The 21,626-nt window shown below is 33.8% G+C and overlaps 1 protein-coding gene across 2 annotated transcripts; it reads right to left on the bottom strand.

Annotated features, from left to right (window-relative positions):
* Positions 1 to 5,837: 5,837 nt before the first annotated feature.
* On the bottom strand, positions 5,838 to 21,150 carry LOC110112571 (protein SCO1 homolog 2, mitochondrial). 2 transcript variants are annotated; one of them, XM_028694343.1, is made up of 9 exons: positions 20,831 to 21,150; positions 16,060 to 16,132; positions 15,857 to 15,986; positions 15,656 to 15,734; positions 7,679 to 7,885; positions 6,893 to 6,982; positions 6,676 to 6,808; positions 6,326 to 6,467; positions 5,838 to 6,235 (listed from the first exon to the last, which is right to left on the bottom strand). In XM_028694343.1, the coding sequence occupies exons 3-8, from the start codon at positions 15,944 to 15,946 to the stop codon at positions 6,359 to 6,361; spliced, it is 708 nt and encodes a 235-aa protein (XP_028550176.1). In that variant the 5' UTR covers positions 15,947 to 15,986; positions 16,060 to 16,132; positions 20,831 to 21,150; the 3' UTR covers positions 5,838 to 6,235; positions 6,326 to 6,358. The 2 variants fall into 2 exon arrangements, with proteins under 2 accessions (XP_028550176.1, XP_020700497.1); XM_020844838.2 differs by lacking the exon at positions 16,060 to 16,132.
* Positions 21,151 to 21,626: the final 476 nt, after the last annotated feature.

Below are 21,626 nucleotides of genomic sequence, written 5' to 3'. Positions count from 1 at the left end.
TTGAAGCGAATGAAGCTCACGGGCAGTTTCATGCGCGAGGTTTAGTTCCTCGCTGCAGAGGAGAGTGTAGAGGTCGTCGAGTGAAATCGGTTGTAGGTTGGTTCGAATGGATGTTTTGAATGATTGGTAGGTGGAGGGCAGTCCGTCTAAGGTATAGTGGATTATTTCTTCAGTGTTGATGGGGGCTCCGGCTGCAGCGAGTGAGTCAACTTTTGCTTTGATTTCAAGAAGATATTGTGCCATGGTTTTGTCTTTCATTGTAAGGTAATGAAGTTCATGTTTGAGCTGAATGATTCTGGATCGGGTGCTTGATTGAAGTCGCCGATCAAGAATCGACCAGATTTCATGGCAATGTTCGACCGAAAGGACATAAGGAAGAATTGTCGGGGAGATGACAGAGTACAGAGCCGCGGCGAGATTCTGATCAATCAAGATCCAGTTGGTGTATTCCGAGTTCGGAATTGATTGACCGGTGACGGAATTGATGTTTTCCGGCGGGATGGATGAAGAACCGTCCAAGAACCCATGATAACCATTCACCCGGAAAAGTTTGAGGACTTGTGAGCGCCATAAGGGATGATTATCTGAGGTGAGTGGTTGAGCAATGATGTTCTTGACATTCCCCATCAAGAATTTAAGAGCGGTGGGAAACGTCGGACTGGGTTGGTCTTGATCGGCGTTGGTGATCGGAGTGGGATTTGAGGTGGCTATTGATGTTTCCATGCTTGAAGGAGAGTTCCCTGTTGAATCAGAGTGCAGCGAAATAACCGGAATAGGGAAGGAAAACTAAGAACTTATCTTATTACCTGTGAATGGAATAGGTACAGTATTTATAAACATAAAGAAGCAGAATAGCAACTAACGGCTATATGACGTGGCTTTCGGTTATACAAGAAATGACTTTCTTGTATATCTTACACGTGTGTACTGTTATGACCCGCAAACTTACCTCGATTGCGCAAGTATATAATGTCGATGGTATCATCATTCTCATTGCCACTTGAATGTTTCATAATCTCCTTCAACATTATCAAAATCAACCACTAATGTTAATTGGAAATGGAGGTCTGAAGGATCGTAATCAGCGGCCGACAGTGGTCAGAAAGATCGGTGTGTAACGACAGAGATTCGAAGGACCGAAGTCGATATGTCGACGGAGGTCAGAAGGACTATAGTCGATGGGCAATGATAGTGAGAAAGATCATAGCCAGGAGACAGGTTGGAAAGACTGTAATCAGGCGAAGGTGGTAGTAATGACCGTAGTCGACGAGCGATAGTTGTCAGGGGGAAGTCTGACAACAATTGGTGGTCGGGAGTAAGTCCGACTATAGTCGAGGACCGGACGGAAGTCAAAGGTGAGTTGGTGGCTAGGTAGAAGTCCGACGTCGGCAGGGCTGATGTCCAGCATCAATCAGTGGTCCGATGGTGGTCGAGGAGTCTGGTGACAAGAGAACTCTAATTTCTCTCTCTTCCTTCTCTTCCTTGCTTGAGTCCACTTTTCATGAGAAATAAAGGGTCTATTTATTTTTTTTAGAGTGACATAACTAGTAAATAAGAGGGAGATTAAGCATAAGTTAAGAGTGATTTGAATGGACACTAATATTGATCCCTTTGATCGTGGATTGTTTGTTGGGCATTTGAATGTCTTAATGTCCAAATTATGATTTGAACATTCCAAATGAGCTTCAGATCTTCTATTTAGACCCATTTGAGCTCGGATTGAGTCAAATTTAGTGTCGTTGTGTTCGCACTTTCAAGTCATTCAATTTGACTATAAGTTGAAATCGGAGTTCGAATGATCCCAGGTCTAATTTCGAAAGTTTCCAACTTTATTTTTCCTCGAGATTCATGCCCAATCAAGATTTTTTTGATTATATATCAAGTATCAAATGTGCTTCTTGTCTACTCATTCCAAGAAATTATTCAATTGAGCAAATACTCTGTTCTAAAGAAAATTGACATTTTGTTGCCTAGTAAAAGGAATTTCCAATTCTATAAGGAAGAAAGTTACTGCAAAGTTTCATCAAACTTGACTTGGCCTTACTGGTGCAAATAACTCATGCTCAGGTAGGTGAAACAAAACTATCTCAAGTCAAAACCAAATCTCTTGCTAGATTTTAAAATATTTGATGTTAAACTTAGCTTCAAGCTTGATAATGAAACCAATAATGATAATAATAATAATAAATGTCTATGCCACACATGCAAAGCAATGAAAGCATGCAGTATTATTAACAATGAATTAGTTGGATCAAACTGACTACGGCAACGAGGAACGCGTGTAATAGACAAATATGCGAGTTTATAGAATAAAAAAAAAGTAAAGAAGAATAACAACCGTCAATAGCAGATATGAACACGCAAATGTGATAATATTTAATAAGTAATATAAGTTGTGAAAACTCTAAAAATGCTGTTTTAGATCTCGCACGTTTTTCAAAGCGCCACGATGAGTTTTAAGTGAAAAATTCAAGGTTGCCGGATTTCGACGGGAATAATTTTATAAAATTCTAAGCAAAATTTGGAGCGATTTGATATATAAAACTTATATTTAATTCCTCTTAATTTGAGAGATAAAATTTTCGAAAACTAATAATACCAATCGTACCCTTAGAGGTTATTAAGGCTTGAAGAGTTTAAGTGAGGGCATTTTGACTTTTGGCCATCTAAAGAGAATTAAAGGGACCGAATGTATTCGGTCCCTCATTCATCCATTTCGGCCGAACCGAACGAAAGAGGCGTGCGGAAGGGAGAAGGCGGACGCATGCAAGGCGACGGGCGGCGGCTCCGGCGACTTCTCCGGCGGGATTCTTAGAAGGAATTTGTAGGAGAAACCCTAAGGAACACAAAGGTGCATTTCAAAACCTATAAATCCTTATGTTTGGCATAGATTTTTGAAATGAAAAATCTAGGGTTTGAGGGGAAACATTGTTTTTCTTTAAGAGAATGTTAGGATAAGTTAAGAGATGATTTTATGCATAGGAATGATGTTTTTCTTCAAAATGTTGAGTTAGAAAAAAATTAGTGCTTTTTCTTAATTTTTGAAATTTTAGATAATTTCTTGAAGAGTATTGTTTCAAATAATCATATGGAGGTTTCTAATGCTATAGATTAGGGTTTTTTCCACAAAATGCAATTTTTTGTAATTTTAATTTATTTTAAATCCGAAAATAGAATTTATTTTAAATTAATTTAGATTTTGGGTGAGGTGTTATTTTCGTTAATATATATAAGTATGCAAAATATTGAATTTTTAGAATATAAGTATGTGTTAAGCTTTAATTGGGAGAGAGAGAGAGAAAGAGAGTGAGGGAAATAGAGGGAATCTAGAATAGTTTAGAAAGAAAAGATTTTGTTTTAAATTATTTTGTAGATTTTAAGAATGAAAAATTGATACTTATAGGTGATTAATCGTGGTGACATCGAAGGAAGGACTAGCAAGAGAAATCAGATTCCAAAACTTCTGTAAGTATGCATAGTTCTTTAATTGCAGTAATTCATCTTGTTTCTCACTTATATGATTTGATAAACTAATCATGCTCTTAACTCTCATCAAATAATTGATCATGAAATTTTCATGTACATTTTATGACATAATATTATAGAATTTATATGTTATATAGAATGAAAAGATATGATATGATATGAATATTATTTATATGCTTGTATGTGCATGCTGAAATGATGGAGCTCACCCCCAGATGGTACTAGCTGGGGACGCTGTACTCGTTTACGTTAAAATGGTAAAGGATATGGAAACGGAAATGGTAAAGGAGTACCTTTATGGTACTAGACGGTGGCTCCTGTGACGGTTGTAATATATACGAAACGAGAAAGCTATGTATAATGATATGAATATGAAAAGGAAAATGAAAGACATGGTTTATGATATGATATGTTTAATGTTATGTTAGTATGAAATCATTTTTATGTTATGTCCATATGAAATTGACATTTAGCATATTGTTCAGTTTATCTTAATTGCTGTAGTTTAGAATTGTGTATTACTTACTGAGCTTTAGCTTAATGTTAGTTGTTAACATTTTCAGGTAAGTGTAGGCAAATCAATATGAGTAGATGGGGTGGCAATGTATGCCGTAGAAGAGGAGCGTCTGATGAAAGGTAATTTTATGGTTATGCCTGATTCTTATGTTTATGTGTTTTCAATTTGATGTTTTAGAGGCTCTTTCAATTATTATGGAAATAGATTTAGACATTAGATAATTTAACCTACCGTCCGACTCCGATCTCTGTTCCCGCCTCGCCTACGCGAGCTCACCGGGCCGGATTGTGACATAAGTAATGCATCATTAAAAATTGAATCGATGGAGTATGAATATTGATATATATTTAAATGGGAAACAATCAAAATTTTATATAGGATTGTCTAAACTCTCGTTTCAATAAACTTATAATTGAACTAAACATTTAGATGAGACGAACTCATCGATATTAAAGTTGTCTGATTTAAGTCTGAATAAGCTCAAATCAAACACCGGAAGTATAAATTGAAAACTTCATAACATTAATTGAAAGAGCAACCAACCATGGCCATCTAACTACAAACCTTTGATCATCATTGTCTGACAAAAATCCTCCAACTACAGTCATCATCGCCCAACTACAGTCATTCAACCACTATTCCCTTACTACAATACTACGACCACTGTTGTCCCACCAAGATCATACGACCACCATTATCTAGCCATTATCCACATACCACCACCATCCAACCACTATCCTCAAACAAGTATCCCCTAACACGATTCTCTAAACACCATCGCTCTACTAAGGACCTCCAACCGCCGTTGCTCAACCATGATCATCTGGTCATTATCACCCAATTATGATCCTTCAACAACCATCATCGGATTACAATCCTCCAACCTTCGTTGCACACCCGACTATGATCCTTCAATCACCGTTACCTAACTACGGTCTTTCGACCACCATTGTCAGACTACAATTCTTTGATCATTGTCATATGCTAAGCCGAAGCCCACGAACTTCGTCACATGCAATCGCCAACAACATCAATGCACACTATTGCCCATAAGATCAACACATGCTATCAATACCAACTCTAACTCCCGATGCCGACATTAAGATTTATGTTAAATTTCTTGGTATCTGATCTCCCCTCCTCTAACGAGTGATGAACAAACAACATATAACCAATAATCACTTAAAATCTCTCTAACTCCATAAAACTCTTCGAACTTCCAACCCTTGCATATATTCCAACACAAAACAAAAAGATACATAAACAATAAATTAACAAAATAATGTCGAATCAATAGAAAGTGATTATAAAGGCACCCGTTTATACATCTAAGATTAAAGCAACTCGAACACGAAATGTCATAAAAGTTAAATAGTTTAGAAATGAAAAAAAAAAAAGTATTATACACCAAAGACTCAAAAGTTCCCAATCAAATGATGAAATTCCATTTAGCCTCTCTGAAAAAAGAGAAAATTTTATGTGCGAACATCAGAAGGTTCGGAGACCAATCAGAATGCACAACGTCACCCAGTACATAGCGATACCAAGCACCTATATCGAGCAAATAAAAAGTGACATGACACGTTCTGTTTGGTCTCCGAATGCCGTCCGATATCCACACAAAATAATTTTTCCTCAAAAATAGTCAATAGCATAACACGCAGATTCAAATACGAAATGTAGGAACCTTTACAACCAATTAAGTATTCCTAGCAACACAGGCTTTGGTCCAGCGAACGTCAGAAACACATCAAGACTTGTAATAGGCATTACAAGTGGATTCTAAAGCTTAATAAACTTCATCAATGCTAATTTTAACAAGAGAATCCCAAAATTTAGTCATTTCTATCACAACTTCTTGAAGAAAAATTTTGCATTTAAGGACTACAAGAGCTAAGTCTTATTTTCTTTTCTTTGTTTTTGTAAAACTAAACATCAAATGGAATTGAAATGCCTGTAGCAATACAATGACTTTTGACAAAACTTTCGTTGGACTAAACCCTAAAAGTTTGGAAAAGAGGAGAAAAAGAGAGCTCATAGAAATTACAAGGTCATCTTGTTAAATTGTATTCAGAATAAAATGACTGATCATAGATACGTGAATTGGGAAGGGAATCTCCTAATGAATTTGCTTGCAGCTGCATTAACAGTAGAAGGTGATACCTTCTCATCAATGTGCTGTAATTTGGAGGTTTCAACATAAAATGCAATCATTATTTTTCTTGAAATCACCTGTTATATGCCCATATATCAAAATCATTTTACTTTCTAATCAGGAGTAATAAATCATTCATAAAGAAGAAGCTAAGAAAATCAGCTTACTGAGAAAAAGAAGTGAAGAACCAGATGAGTTCATCACCGAGTTGCTTTCTTCACCTCATATAATATGCCATCAGCTAACTGTGATGCATCATATTCTGCGCCAAACGACCTCACTGTATCCATGTTAGGATCCAGAAGATACCTGCCATAGAAATATAGAGCAAATCATGATCATTTGATGAATTAAGCTTTGTTTGGAATGGCTTTCTTACTGCTTCTTAAAGCAGCTTTTTAATAGAAAAATTTTAATTGTTGTACTAGAAATTTGTTTTAAGAAACAGTAAGAAAGCCATTCAAAACGAAACCTAAATCTCAATTTTTGACTACATAATCATGAAAGTAAAGGCTACATGTTATGTGAACATTCAACAAGGTAATCTTGGCCTTCCTCATCGACTTTCTTAAAGAAAACCCGGTACTCGTGTGCAATCTGCCTCACAGATGAAATTGGTCCGGTTAGTCCTATTATTCTTGAATCGAATTCTGCCAAGGCACAATTAGGCAAAAATTTAGATTCCTCAGAAAGAAAGAGTATTTTAATGAACAAAAGGTTTAATCATTCTTTACCACTGAGGTAAGCCTGGAGTTGATCGGGAGAATCTCGCTGAGGATCAATGGTGATATAAACAGGTTTAACCTTTATATTATGTTGAAACTCTGATTAAGAAAAAACAACTATAAGCATCTCCAGCACAGATAATTTCCTGAAGACAAGGTAAGCAAGCAAATAAAATCAGTGAAAACAACAGAACTAGGGTGTCAATACACGACACGATAATATCCGACCCAAAAAATTCGGGTTCGGATTGACCTGTTTAATAAATGGGTCGGATTTAGATTGCAGTTTTTAACCCGTTTGAAAAATTGGGTCAGATCCGGGTCAACCTGCTAACCCTTCTTTGATCCGAAATCTGAGTAGTGCTCATTTATTTCAGTCAGCCATCACCCAGCTCTGCCCCAAAAATAATAAATTCTAACATTAACACGGTAAACAGTACTTTTCTTGTTCCAATCTCAGACTGCCTATGTTTCTACAGTAAAAGTAAGAAAATGTTTATGGATTAATTTGTTCGAAGATGCATGAGGCCGCAGAAGTAGATTAAAACGGATGGTCTACTGAATATAGTAGGGGTAAGGATGACGACAATGATGATTCATCCTGTAAAGAATTTTGCTGAGAAACAAAAAACAAAGAATATTTTTATGATTGATCTCTCAGCCAAGAGATGCAGGCTAAAAGGCTCTATTAAGTTCAATCTGATTACCAAATGTCAACAAGAAATAATTGATTAAAAAACAACCTCTGCAAATGCAAATAGTTAACATAATAAGATATGCCAGAAGAAACTACACCTAATATATCAATGGCTTTGGCCATCTTATCAACCTCTGCAGGCCCAATATCAGGGGAAGAAGTGTACCCAAAGTACAATAGTATCCAATTTCCACGAAGATTGGACTCCGTTACCAAATGATTTTCAGTGTCATAAAGCTTAAATGGCCCCCCTATTGCCGGCTTATTGGTATCAGCTTTTCCAATGCCAGTGCTTCGTTCTGAGCCTGTAAGATGTAGCATAGATAGAAAAGAAAAGTAAATATCAACCTTATTGAACTTTCAAAGATTGCCGATTATGCAGTTCATAGGTAAATTATGGAACTAACATGACAAGACCTCTCAGTCAAAACTGGGGTCCTTGAAAAAGCTACTGTACCCACGAGCAGATGAATTTGACCCTTTAAAATTCCTGTTGGGTTTGCTAAATGGACAAGGACTTAAAACGATTGGCCGGGGTGAGGGCCAGCCATATAGCCCTTTTACAAACTTATTTCAGATTTATCCCATTAACCTGCGTAGTAAACTCAGATGAATAGAATAACACAGTTGCTTTCAAATTTGACTAAGATTAAGTAGACTCATAAAACCAATCACTAATAATGAACATGAAAAGAGTAAGGCAAGAATTCACCAAGTAGAGACAGTTTAAACCTTTCATTGGTACAAAGATATGATTTCTCCTTTCCAAAATTTTATTAAGTCAAAAGTTCTTCACTGGCTTGTGTAATGTGATGATGGATTTAGAATAAAATTTATGTTTGCACTTGTGTTCTTTGGGAAGAACCTTGGGTGAGATTTCTATGGGAGGAATTCATAGCTTCCACCAGCCGCAAAATGTGTCTGGGCTCGTGGCCTGAAGTCCCTTGGTGAAGGGCAACTTAGTACCCGTCAGCTGCAGGATGTGTCCGGGCTCGCGGTTGTATCCTTCTTTTCCTAAAATTTTTTCACCTCTTCCCTTGACCGCCGGCCAAAATCCCCCACTTTCCACTGGCCGATTCTCCCATAAACCCTTCAACTTCTACAAAACCGGCCTCCCCTTCTCCCTCCCCACGGCCTTAGCTCCACCTCCCCACGGCCTTAGCTTTCATTGGTACAAAGATATGATTTCTCCTTTCCAAAATTTTATTAAGTCAAAAGTTCTTCACTGGCTTGTAACTTCCTTAGCCTCCGCTCTCACCAAACTGCCGGACACCTTCTTTCCCCTTGACTCCACAAATCTCCCTTCACATTCAAAGCCCTTTCATATTTTAGCCCTTCTATCTTAGTAACAATTTGAAATTTAAAATTCAAATTAATTTGAATTTGAATTTTGTTTCTAAAATTAGGATTCTTAATTTAGGAAAGTATTTGAATTACGTAAAGTTAATTATTTAATTGAATTTGATTTAAATATTACTCCCTAATTTAAGATTCCAATCAAAGTCCTTTTTAATTCTCTTTCCATAACCTCTCCTCCCCTTTTAATGTCGCCAGCCCCTTCCCCCTTCTTCATCTTTGCCTCCAAAATTTGAATTCCCCTTTGATTACTTTCCTTTTATCAAACAATTTAAGTTACAAAAATATTTGATTTCAAATTCTAAGTAATTTTGAATCTGAAATACTTGCCTAATTTAAGATAGCCTATTTTAGGAAAGTTACTTAAATTAAATCTAATTAGATTTCTAATTTGATTTGATTTGATTTAATTATTCATAATATTTTGATATCAATTAAAGCAAGAAATTCAAATCTCAAATGTCCCATTTTTTTCCATTCTCATTCTACATCAATAAGTCCATGTACACTTGGCCAAAAGTTTTCATCCAACAACTACCCCAAAATCAACACAATGAAAGCATAACCTAGTAAAAGGAGATACTTGCTATAGGATCCATGAAAGGCTATAATAGGTGAGACACATTTTTAAAGCAGACATGATGTACTATTAATTTAATAATTAAAAATTTTAAAGCTATATATAATCATCTAATCAACAGACGACTTGCTGGTGATAAGGACATTGACGTGGCAGCACGAGTCGCCCGTTAACTGGGCGACTTGGTCTTCTCCCAATTTCCACCTGAAATTTGCATTCAAATCTCACCATTTCTCATTTTGTTTTGAGGTTTGTGGGCTTCAGAGGCAATTTCAGGTGGCTATGTCAGTGTTCGAAGGAGAAAGCGAGCCCCAAAGAGTTTTGGAGTGGAGATGTCTGTGGATCTGTGAGAATATAAGCAAAAGGTACTTTTTTAAAATTTATTTGGTAAATAACTGAAATGAGATGTGTGGTTTTTTTTTTTAGTTAATGAACGGGAATGTATTTGGTTTTTTAGATTGAAATGGTTGGCAAAGATGCACCTTTTTAGATCTGCTAAAACTTTTTGTAGTGCTCATAATGGGTGAAGAATAAGTTACGAGTATTGTTAGTTGTATTAATTGTTAGAGAAAAGGATAGCAGGTTTATAAAAGTCATGTTATGCCAAGATGATGTGTGTAAAGATGTTCACGATTTAACATGAAATCATGATTAGTTCGTGCCAATAATGCTCATAGCTTTGAAATGTTGATGGATGCATATAACTAAAGCTTAGTGACTTAGTGAGACAAGTTGGTAGGATTGAGAGAATCAAAAATTTTTTAGCATACTCAATGGATGATCTTAAAGTTAGAATTTAATAATGGATAACAACAACAACAACAAAAAATCTTAGAGTTAGAATATGTTAAGTTGAATTTGTCCAGTTGGATTTTTTTGTCTTCTGATTTGGCTTGAAATAGATTTATTGCAAACTTGATAGGGTAACCATATATCGGAACAGATGGTTGGTCGTCTTACCTCGGTTTTGATATTATATGGAGTTCAGTTGATGATCGACTAACTGTTTTGCCCTACATATGTCGGTGGGAAAAATAGATCACTTTAGGTCCCGAGAAACACAATGCTAGAACTCAAAGTAGGGGTCCTAAGAACTCTAAACTTGAGGTGTCCAGATTCAGTATAAATTTGGTGGGTTGACTCCCCATTGGCGATGCTTTTGTTGTGTCACACATCATTGATGATAAGGTATGTGAGGTTATGCATCATGCATGTAGCCAATTTCTAATGGTGTATGTCGAGTTAGTGTCGATGTTTATCTGCATGTGTTGCTAAATCACTTAAAAATAGTACTCAATACTGCTACTCATTTAGAAAACAATAAAAATTTTCTATCAACCTCGTATTAACGGCATTTTATGTGTTGCTAATATTCCATATGTCAATCATATTGAATACCCAATATGCTCCACCTACTACAACAATAATTAAATGGACATTAATACAATGCAGCTCAGATTATGCGACAAATCTATGCCTGGAACTATATCAGAGAAATGAAACTATTCAATTATCATACACTGGACATGAAATCATATGTTACTAACATTAATTCTGCTAATAGCATCGCTATATACTCATAACATGTTACTAAACAATAAATACTTATAAAATAAAAAAAGAACTTCTAAAAGACTTAAGTTTACCCTTGTACTTTATGTTCTAATTATACAAATCTTCTAATTTTTTTAATATTAATTGCTATTATTGAATAAAGATTTATTATTTAACTAAATATTTCATAATTTAATGATTCTTATAATTTCTATATTTAACTATATTTATTTCTTAAAAGTTTTTAATTATTTATTGTTGTTATTAAATGAAGGCATAATTTTTAACAAATTATTTCATAATTCTCCCAAATTTCCAACAATAACAACATCGAACCTTTATCCCACTACGTAAGGTAGGCTACATGAAACAATTTTTTCTAATGTGTTCTGTTAAGAGTCAGATTCTCATTTAAATCTAATAAAGAAATGTCCAAGTCTTTTTAGGTCTATCTCTTCCTTTTTGACATAAGTCAAATATAATACATCTACTCTACTAACGTGTCATCGGAAGGCTACTGTTTTATGTGACCAAACCATCTAAGGCCACTTTCTCTAATCTTATCTTCCATTGGAGCTAATCCAACCTTTTCACGTATACGCTCGTTTTGTATTCTGTCTCTAAGAGTAAAGTAACTCATCCACTTGATCATCCTCATTTTTGCAACAATTAACTTAATATTATGCTTCTCTTTTAATGGCCAACATTCTGCGCCATAAAGCATTGCAGGTCTCATCACCATCTTATAGAATGTTACCTTAATTTTGAGAGGGGCTTTTCTATCACACAACAAGCCAAATGCATTCCTTCACTTCAACCATCCAACTTGAAGTCCACTAATAATATCCACATTTATTTCACCATCACTCTGAACAATAGATCTAAGATATCTAAAACATGTATTCTTATTAATAACTTGATTACACAAAGTCACAATCCCCCCACAAGATCTATTAATACTAAAATTATACTCCATATTATCAGTTTTAGATATATGCAAACAAAAAATCTTTAGATTCTAAAGTTGACCTCCATAATTCAAGTTTACCATTAACTCACTCTGTAGTCTTATCAACAAGAAGAATATCATCAGCAAAAAGCATACACCAGGGTACAACCTCTTGCAAATGTCTAGTAAAAACATCTATGACTAAAGCAAAAAGATATGGGCTTAAGGCTAATCCTTGATGAAATCCAACTCTGAAATAGGAATGGTCAAACCACCTTATGTTTGAACACAAGTAACGGCTCCTACATATATATATATCCTTACGGACTTCAATATAAGCATTATTAACCCCCTTCTTTTCTAACACTCTCCATAGCACTTCTCTTGAAATTATATCAGATGCTTTCTCTAAAACAACAAAAATCATATGTATATCCTTCTTATTCTTTATATACTACTCCATCAAACCTCTCAATAAATATATAGGTTCCATAGTAAACCAACCCAACATGAATCCAAATTTATTTTGAGAAACATTAGTATCATGTCCTAAGCTATGTGCCATAAATCTCCCATAATTTTAAAGTATGACACATTAACTTAATTCTTCTATAATTCACACAATCTTGTGCATCACCTTTATTCTTAAAAATATGAATCAATACACTCATTCTCAACTCATATAGCATCTTTTTAGTCTTCAAAATAATATTTAAAAGTTTAGTAAGTCAAGAATTCTTTCATCTCTTAAGCATTTTCACACATCTATTAAAATATTATCATGTCTAACTGTTTCTCCACATTTCATTTTCTTTAAAACCTCTGTAACTTCGATTTTACTAATAAATACGCAGATAAAAATAAAAATCACTATTTTAATTTAGGGTGCTAAGATCACTAAAACCATGGTTTAAAATTGCGCGATATGAGGCTAGCCTTGAGGCCCGCCTTTGCGCAATTCCAGTAAAAAACGCCTTGATGCTTACGCCTCGAGTTTTTGTTATGAGGCTTGCGCCTCAACTTGGTTGAGGCCCGTCTTGAGGTCCGCCTCACCTCACTGGCATGAGGCTTATGCCTCACGCTATATATATTAAAACTTACATAAATCTTGAAGTAAATGCCTGACATTGGACTCTATAGGAGAGGAGGAAGGAGAGAGAGCAGTTCATCATAATGATGATTCAAATCAAGAACCCCTTAATGATGAGTGCTGATGACTTATGAGTTCTTATGTGAATGTCATTGCTATTTATTTTTTGAAAATTTGAATTATATGTTAATGAAAAGAATACTGGGATTTGGGAAAGATAGAATTTTGAGTTGAACTATATTTCATGTTGTCTTATTATTGGGATATTTTGATTTTACTTCATATATATATATATATATATTTTTATATATATTATTCACTTATTAGTATATAAAAAAATTTATTATTTTTATTTATCGCAAATCTTTTGATTTTGAGGCTTACGCCTCGAAACGCCTTGAGGCCCTTTACCGCCTCACCTACACACAACAACAAAAACAACATCAAGCCTTATCCCACTACGTAGGTAGGCTACATGAAACCAATTTTTCTCCAATTGTTTGTCTTAAAGCAATTCCTCGTTTTAAATCTAATAGAAAGGTCATAATGTCAACCAGTCTTATTGTAGGTCTAAACCTCCTTTCTAACACAAGTCAAATATACTATTCCTACTCTCTAACTGTCAGTCGGAAGCTACGCTTTTATTGTGACCCAAACATCTAAGGCGATCCTTAATCTTATCTTCGATTACTGGAGCTATCTCAACCTTTCACGTATATGTCTCTTGTATCCTAGTCTCTAAGGGTAAAGACTCATCCATCTAAGTCCCTCATTTGCCAACTTAACTTATATTATGCTTCTCTTTTAATGGCCAACATTCGCCCATAAAGCATTGCAGGCCTACTATCATCTTATAGAATTTTCCCTTAAAGTTTGAGGGGTCTTTCTCTCACAAACAAGCGATGCATTCCCACTCAAACCATCAACTTGAAATCGCTTATAATATCCACATTATTTCCACCATCACTCTGAACAATAGATCCTAAGATATCTAAAACGTATTCTTATTAATGTTGATTCGCCAAGGAGTCCCATCCCCTCACTAGGACTATTACTGCTTACGCCTCACCTCAACGAAATGAAAAACGCTCAATACCGAATACGCAATTTTAAACATTGACGCTAAAAACCAATCGTATTCTCATAATCTTCATTGAAAATCTTAGCAAAATATCTCATCCACCATTATTGAATATCCTATTCTAATAAAAATACTTTTTGATCTTCATCCTTAATACACTTCACTTGAACTAAATTATTATTATTCTTATCTCTTTATTTGGCTAACTTATACATATATCTTTCATCATTCTTAGTATTTAATCTATTATATAAATCATTAAAATCTAAAATTTTTGCATCACATATTGCTTTCTTAAACTCCTTAGAAGCCACTTTATATTTTTTTCAATTTCAAAGTTTTTCCATATAAACTAATTTTTATAATAAATATTCTTATTTTTTATCTTTTCTTATACATTATGATTCTATCACCAACTATTTTTATTATTAAAAGCTTTCCATTCGATACTTCAAGCATATCCTTTGCACATTTTTTAATATCACTAGCTACTTTTCCCACATAATAGTAACTTCTATATGGACAGAAAAAATCTTAAAATATAGAATCTTACTCTCAAAAATATTTTTGTTAGTATTCTTTAAATGCCCCGATCTAATCCTAAAATAATGTTTTACTTTTACATTCTGTTTTTTCATATTAAAGTCCAAAACTAATAAGTGATGTTGAGTACATAAACTTTCACTCGAAAGAACTTTACAATTTTTGCAATCTAAAAGATCTATTTTTTTATAAGAAAATAATTAATCTGAGTTTTACTATATTCATTCTTATAAGTGATGAGATGGTTATCTCTTTTCTTAAATAAGATATTAGCAATTACAAAATCATAAGCTATGGCAAAATCTAATATGGTCTTGCCACATTCATTAGTTACTCTAAACTCATAGCCACCGTGAATGCTTTTAAAAGCATCTACCATTATACCAAACATGTCCATTTAAATCTCCTCCACTAAAAACTCTTTTTTCAAGAGAGATCTTTTGTATTAATTCTTCTAAGTCATTTCAAAATTTTAATTTTGAACATATATTCAAACCTACTTGATGAGCATATATACTAATAATATTAATAATTTTAGCATCAACAATAATCTTTAAAGCTATAATTTTTTTTAATTTTTCCAACCTTATCCTTTAAACTCTTACTATAATTACACCTGACACCATTTCTAGTACGACTCCTACCAAAATATATTATCCTTCAAACTCTTCTCACAGATTTCCATTCACTTTAAAAGGATGAACATCCTAAATTGGTGTATTTTATATGAATTGTCAACATTATGTCTATCTTTAGTAGCAGGAAACTGGAAAGCACAGTTGGTGCATGAAAATTACTTGCTTCTACATACCTAAACCCGGATTCATTACCAGATAAAAGTTTCCATTGCTCAGCACCCAATTATCCATAAAGCAATAGTATACTAAATAAAAATAACAAAAATCAACAACGCAGTGAATACCTTTTGGAATTGCGCGCTTCTCATCATTGTAGTGAATGAAAGCACCTGCTCCGATTAACACTATTACAGCTGCAGTAGGCTACAAAAAACACAAAAAGTTACACGTTCGTATATTTATAAATAATTTAAAAGCGACCAGTAAGTAGGAAAATAAAAAATAAATAACAGATATAAAAGGATGTCGAAGACTGCTCAACATACAATGATATAGCTTCGCCATGACTGAGAACTCAATGACTCTTCTTCTTCCAAAATGTTTCTTGTGAGCCTGCCATCCTTAAAGTCTGGCATTTTTGCATAACTCCGATACTGAAACCTCCAAGGAATAGGCCTGCAAAGGAAAACACATTTTTTTCTACCATCAAATAACAATTTGCAGAAAAAGAAACTCAATTAAATCTCACCATAGATGCTCATTATGAATGGTCTATAAAGGTAAATAGCCTGGGATACAAGAACTATTCCTTCCTGTAGCATCTACAAGAAAATTACCCATTACTTTTGAAAAATTACCCATTACTTTTGAATGAAGATGATGAAATATCTATTTAACCTGAAAATTGTATTAACATACTCTACACAAGAAAAGTATACGTGAACTAACTCAACAAAAACTTCTCTGTCCAACCATAAACTTAACACAAATATATCAAACTCATCTGAAAGTTCATTCAAAACCCTGTTCTAGAAAAACAGTAATATATATGAAGTACGAATTTCTCATTCTTTATAAAATTTTAGCTCACGAATTTTCCACACATTCAGCAAAATTAAAGACCATAGCTTTATGATCATATACCAGCTTACCCCCAATTTCTAACATTAAATTTCCATCGTAATCATAAAAACCATTAGGAATAGCCGAATTGGAGAGTTGACAAAACTTCATAACCAAGTCCAATACCAATAACCTTAACAATAAGCAAATGTTGAGACAAAAATGCATTATTTTATTACTAAAACTTTCAGTTGTGGCTTCGACTAACAAGGTACAATCAGTCAATTGCACAAACCCTCATAAGAAATATATTACTTTAATTGTATCCTTGCATACATTGCTTCATTGAACATAAAAATTTGGTCGTCCACAATAAATAAAATCTTAATGCAAACGCAGCAAATGAAGTTTGCCAGCCAAGAACAGTCAACATCATGGTTAGCTTTCATTTTATGTATTCCAGGCTTTTTCATTTCAAGTCTTCAATCCACCTTCTACCCGGACCATACAATGCTTCAGCTGTAGAGAGAGAAAGACTAATGGTGTAAAATATTGAAAGAGAGACGGAGGAATGACTTTCCATTGTGGATGGAATAATGAAAAGAGATTTTGACACAGAGTTGCAGGGCTATTTAATTAATTATTATTTAAAATATTTAACAATTTAAAAATGATTTTATTAAAACTTTTATTGTTATTAAATATTAAACTATCAACCATTTATTTAATTATTTTTGCACTGCTAATGATCTAATTAATTACTATGAAGGGTACGTTTTTGCTTTTCCTCGCTTTTTTGGCGCAACGGAAATGATGCGGCCACGCACTCATGACTTAGCACGAGAGATTTCCTTTAAAGGATTTGGCTAAAGCTAAAACTACAAGTCTAAAGGAGCTTAAAGCTAATTATTTTAATGGCTTAATAGAGCAACAAGTTCGTCAACGAGAAAGCTGTTCTAATTTTTGTAATTCTTCCTTTTAAAGTTATTTATTAATTTAGAGAAGCCACCAACATTTTTTTCTGAACGCATGAAAAGTATCAATGATTTGTTTCCCCCTTTACTCCTCTCTCGCGACTCATGAATCATGGCATCGAGCACGGCTTTCGTTTTCACTTTCGCTCCTCTTTCGTCCCCAAACGAAGACTTTCTGTGGCAGATATTTATGTTTTCTAAGCTCTAAGGGCCATGTTATTTGCATTATTAATTTTGATCTTACAACTCCTCTTGGCTCTGGTAATGAGACGGCAAACGGAACTATTTAATCTTCCAAATGAGATGACAAACAAAACTATTTTAATTTAAGCCCCTCCTAAAAAACATTTCTGGCTCCGCCACTGACGTCCCTACTTTGAGTCAATTTCCTCATAACAAACGAGTTTATAAGTCAAAACTAGACAATCCTAAATTTTTTAATCAAAGACTAAATTAATTGCCAGGTTTAAACTCCAAAAGCTGAAAAAGCTAATCAATTAAAAGTATAGTCTCCACAAAATAACAGGTTCCTAACATATTAATATTTTAATTGTGCTTAAAACCCTTTCCATCTGCTTCTGCATAATTTTCATCCATGGAAAGACAATTTTAGTTCGTGGTAGTGAAAATATCTAGCTTGGCATTAAGCTCTAGGAAGTCGAGTAAGCTGTGCATACTTTGCAGTTGCCATGAGTACTATTTGAATAACCTACATTAGGACACAAACTTGCAGCTTCCTTGAGTACGTTTTAAAATAACATATACCAGGCATTTGCAGACTACTAGCAGAGCTATATTTCATGCTAACACGATGTGAATATTGTGTATGCAACTAAGAAAGAAGAAAGTAGATGGGTAAAAGAAGTTGTGATAAGGAACCAAGGGAGAAAAAAGTTTGGGAACACAAATGCATGAGAACAATACAACAACAGCAACAACATCAAGCCTTTATCCCACTACCTGGGGTCGGCTATCCATTGTATCTTGTTAAAAGTCAAATTCTCATTTAAATCTAATAAAGAAATATCATTTTTAATATTTTTTGACCAAGTCTTTTAGGTCTACCACAACTTTTCTTAATATAAGTCAAATCCACGAACTCTACTTTGTTAATATAAGTCAATTTTTTAATATTTCCTAACGTTTAAATCTAATAAATGCATAAGAACAATAATGAACACAAATATGGGAAATAAAGTCTTCAAGGAAAACAATTTTGCAAGGAAAACACCAGAAAATAAGATAAGATTTATATTGTTCAATGATATTCACCTATGTCAATGGTCACACAGCGAGATAATCATCCACTAGGTTTATCTAAAGATATAATACTAGCTCACTCAAATATTTTCTATCGTTTATCCTTTTAGATTTTTCCTCTCTCTTCCTAAATCCTCTCTCTCACTTATCATTTGTTTCCTGAAAGTTGAAGCTCTAAAAATAGACTACATATATACAACCTAAAATTTAAGAAGAATAATATCCAAAAGAACAGTAATCACACAATTCTTTTGTTTAATATCCAAGATGAGACTTCAGCACTGAAGAACGTGGCCCAGATTCATGAGTTATTTTTTAGGTTTTCACATGTAGACTTATAATTATAAACAATTATAGTTCAGCATGTGTCTAATTAGCTTGATATCTATCAGAATATACATTGAAACATCAAATTTCTCCAAAAAGAGCGAATACTGGGAGTGTATGTCATAGCAAAAGATCCCATAATATCTACATAATATAAGAATATATTTATGAGGTACACCCAGCCTCATTCAACAAGTCTTTTGTTGGTTGCATGGAGAAGAAGAAAACACTTGTGGAATATCAGTAGCTACTTGTTTGAAGTAATTCAACTCAAAAAGAACCCATTGTTGTTATCTAGAATTGCTTTTTTGGCAATTGCTGCACCGGAAGCTAAAGCCATAGCTCTTGGTAAACCACCCAAGGTCTCTCTCTCTCTCTCTCTCTCTCCTATATATATAATTTATTTACTATACATAAACCCCACTAAACTTGAGAAGAACCGCACGACCCTCAAGCCCACACTTGATCCTACTATGTCACAGACATCACTGCACCACTACCATTTGTTTTAGAGCACCTCTTTGCTTCTTGTTGGAATCTCATTTTCTTATTTTTAGTATGAGTGAGGGGTAAGTAATTAACTAAATGATAATTCTAATGAAGACACTGTAAATGATGAGAGTAGGAGAGCCTTTTGAATTCATAAATTATGAACTAAGACTACTTACTTATGTTGAACTGTGAGACTATTTATTCGATATTGTTTATAGTTTTATATAACTTTTAATTTATAAATTATGAACTAAGACTACTTACTTATGTTGAATTGTGAGACTATTTATTTGATATTGTTTATAGTTTTATATAACTTTTAACGACCTTATTTTAACTCTTTATGATCTTATTTTGATGTTCGTATGTTATTTATTATTTCATATTTTTAATTAATTCGATGGTTTAATTATGAGTTGTACGCCTCAACAAATGTGCCTCGGTATCTGATTGTAAAATTTCAAATCTTAGCATCACCAGCCTTTTTTTATGTATAACTTGATCTATGACTTGGAAAGTGAGCGGATCTCACTAGGGTTGCAAGCGAACCGAGCCGAGCCGAGTATGTGCATATTCATGTTTGAGTTCATTTATTATCAGCTAGTTCAAGTTCGGTTCGAGCTTTTTTGTTTGTGTTCAAGCTTGTTTCATTTAAATTAATGGGTATTCAAATTTAACAATATATATTTTTTAAAACTCTAAGCTTCTTAGTCGAGCTCCAATCGAGCTTCTTAACAAGTTTGTTCACGAGCGTTAAACGATATTGTTCATAAACATAAACAAACCAAACGTCAAATTGTTCAATCTTGTTTATTTAGCTATTGAGTATTTATCAAAAGTGTTCAAGTTTGTTCGTTTACGTTATCAAACGAACATGAACAAGCTCTTATCGAGCTGAACCACGAATAGCTCGTCGAAACACTCGGTTCATTTGCAACCCTAGAACTCACAATCTTTAAATACATGGAAGCATGCATTGCACAAGTGAAGTTAAATCGGCTAGATTTTTTTACCTGACTTGGCCTTATATGGACCTCCAATTCATCGCGTTTCTTAAAGAAAAGATTGATGTCATAGCTGCCACATTTTGCTCCAAAGATTAAATAGGATAATTCGATATTGGTCAAGCTAATTACATTATGACAATCCAAAGCCACTATGGGGCTATTCGGTTGAACGGATTTTGAGTGTACATCATTCCAAATAGCTCACTCATGAAGTGACCCTATTCACATTTAGTAAAACACACTAAAGAGTCATCTTCAAGAAACCACTTTGAAGCACATTGTAACACTATCATACAGCATCAAATACCACTCCAACGGTTAGCTCATCCAAAACAAAGTTCACAAAGCAAAAAAGAAAAGATCACAAAAGCGCAAATAAACCCGAAAGAGAAGTTACCTGTCCCGAATAACGGATGAACTGAAAACCCTTGACGCCTGTCGGAATGACATCTTCAGATATTGAAGCATAAGTAGGTTTTTCATAGATTTGCGGGGAGAAGCAATAACTTGCCGTGTTTCGTTAATGGGGCTGAATTGTGCGGAAGAGCCCCAGAATCTGAATCAAAATTCATTTTCTTGTAGAAGAAGAATTTTGGGAATTTTGCCGTTTTGGCATAAATGATATTTCCGATTCTCGCTGAAGCCGCCTAGGTTTTAGGGATTTGGTGTCGTGTATTTTTAGACCGAGATTGAGAAATAAAAAATAAGAAATTTTGATGTAATGAAAATCAGATCAGATAATGAACCGATATAAATAGAAGTTTACATAATAAATAAATTTTAGATGATATAAAAATCTTATAATAATATAATTTTTTTATTAAAAAAATAAATTGAATTCACATATTATCAATAACTTATATAATTTTAAATTTAAATATATTTAATTTTTAAATTTAATTCAAATTTAATAAATTTTAACTTACACATCAATTTATAAGTTTAATATAAATTATTATTAATTTAATATTATTATTAATTTATGTTATATATTTATATATAATTTACACTTAAAAATTATATGCAATAGTCATGATCTATATAATCATCACATATATATCTTATTTTAAGTAAAAAAAGTAGTTAAAAAAAAAAAACTGAACCTCAAGGAACATAACCAGCCTCACACGCTTGATTTCTGTCATGACCTTAAATCATTTAAAAACATATAATGAGCTAAAAATTCGAGTAAT

Source organism: Dendrobium catenatum, unplaced genomic scaffold (assembly GCF_001605985.2).
Source record: "Dendrobium catenatum unplaced genomic scaffold, ASM160598v2 fragScaff_scaffold_459, whole genome shotgun sequence".
NCBI lineage: Eukaryota > Viridiplantae > Streptophyta > Magnoliopsida > Asparagales > Orchidaceae > Dendrobium > Dendrobium catenatum.
This window is presented reverse-complemented; position numbering and strand designations above follow the sequence as displayed.

Coding starts and splice junctions, on each gene's coding strand:
- LOC110112571 (XM_020844838.2), bottom strand. CDS start 20,916: ATGAAAAACCTACTTATGCTTCAATATCTGAAGATGTCATTCCGACAG. Junction 15,735..15,856: donor CATGGCGAAGCTATATCATT/GTATGTTGAGCA, acceptor TGTTTTTTGTAG/CCTACTGCAGCTGTAATAGT. Junction 6,468..6,675: donor GTTGAATGTTCACATAACAT/GTAGCCTTTACT, acceptor TTTCTATGGCAG/GTATCTTCTGGATCCTAACA.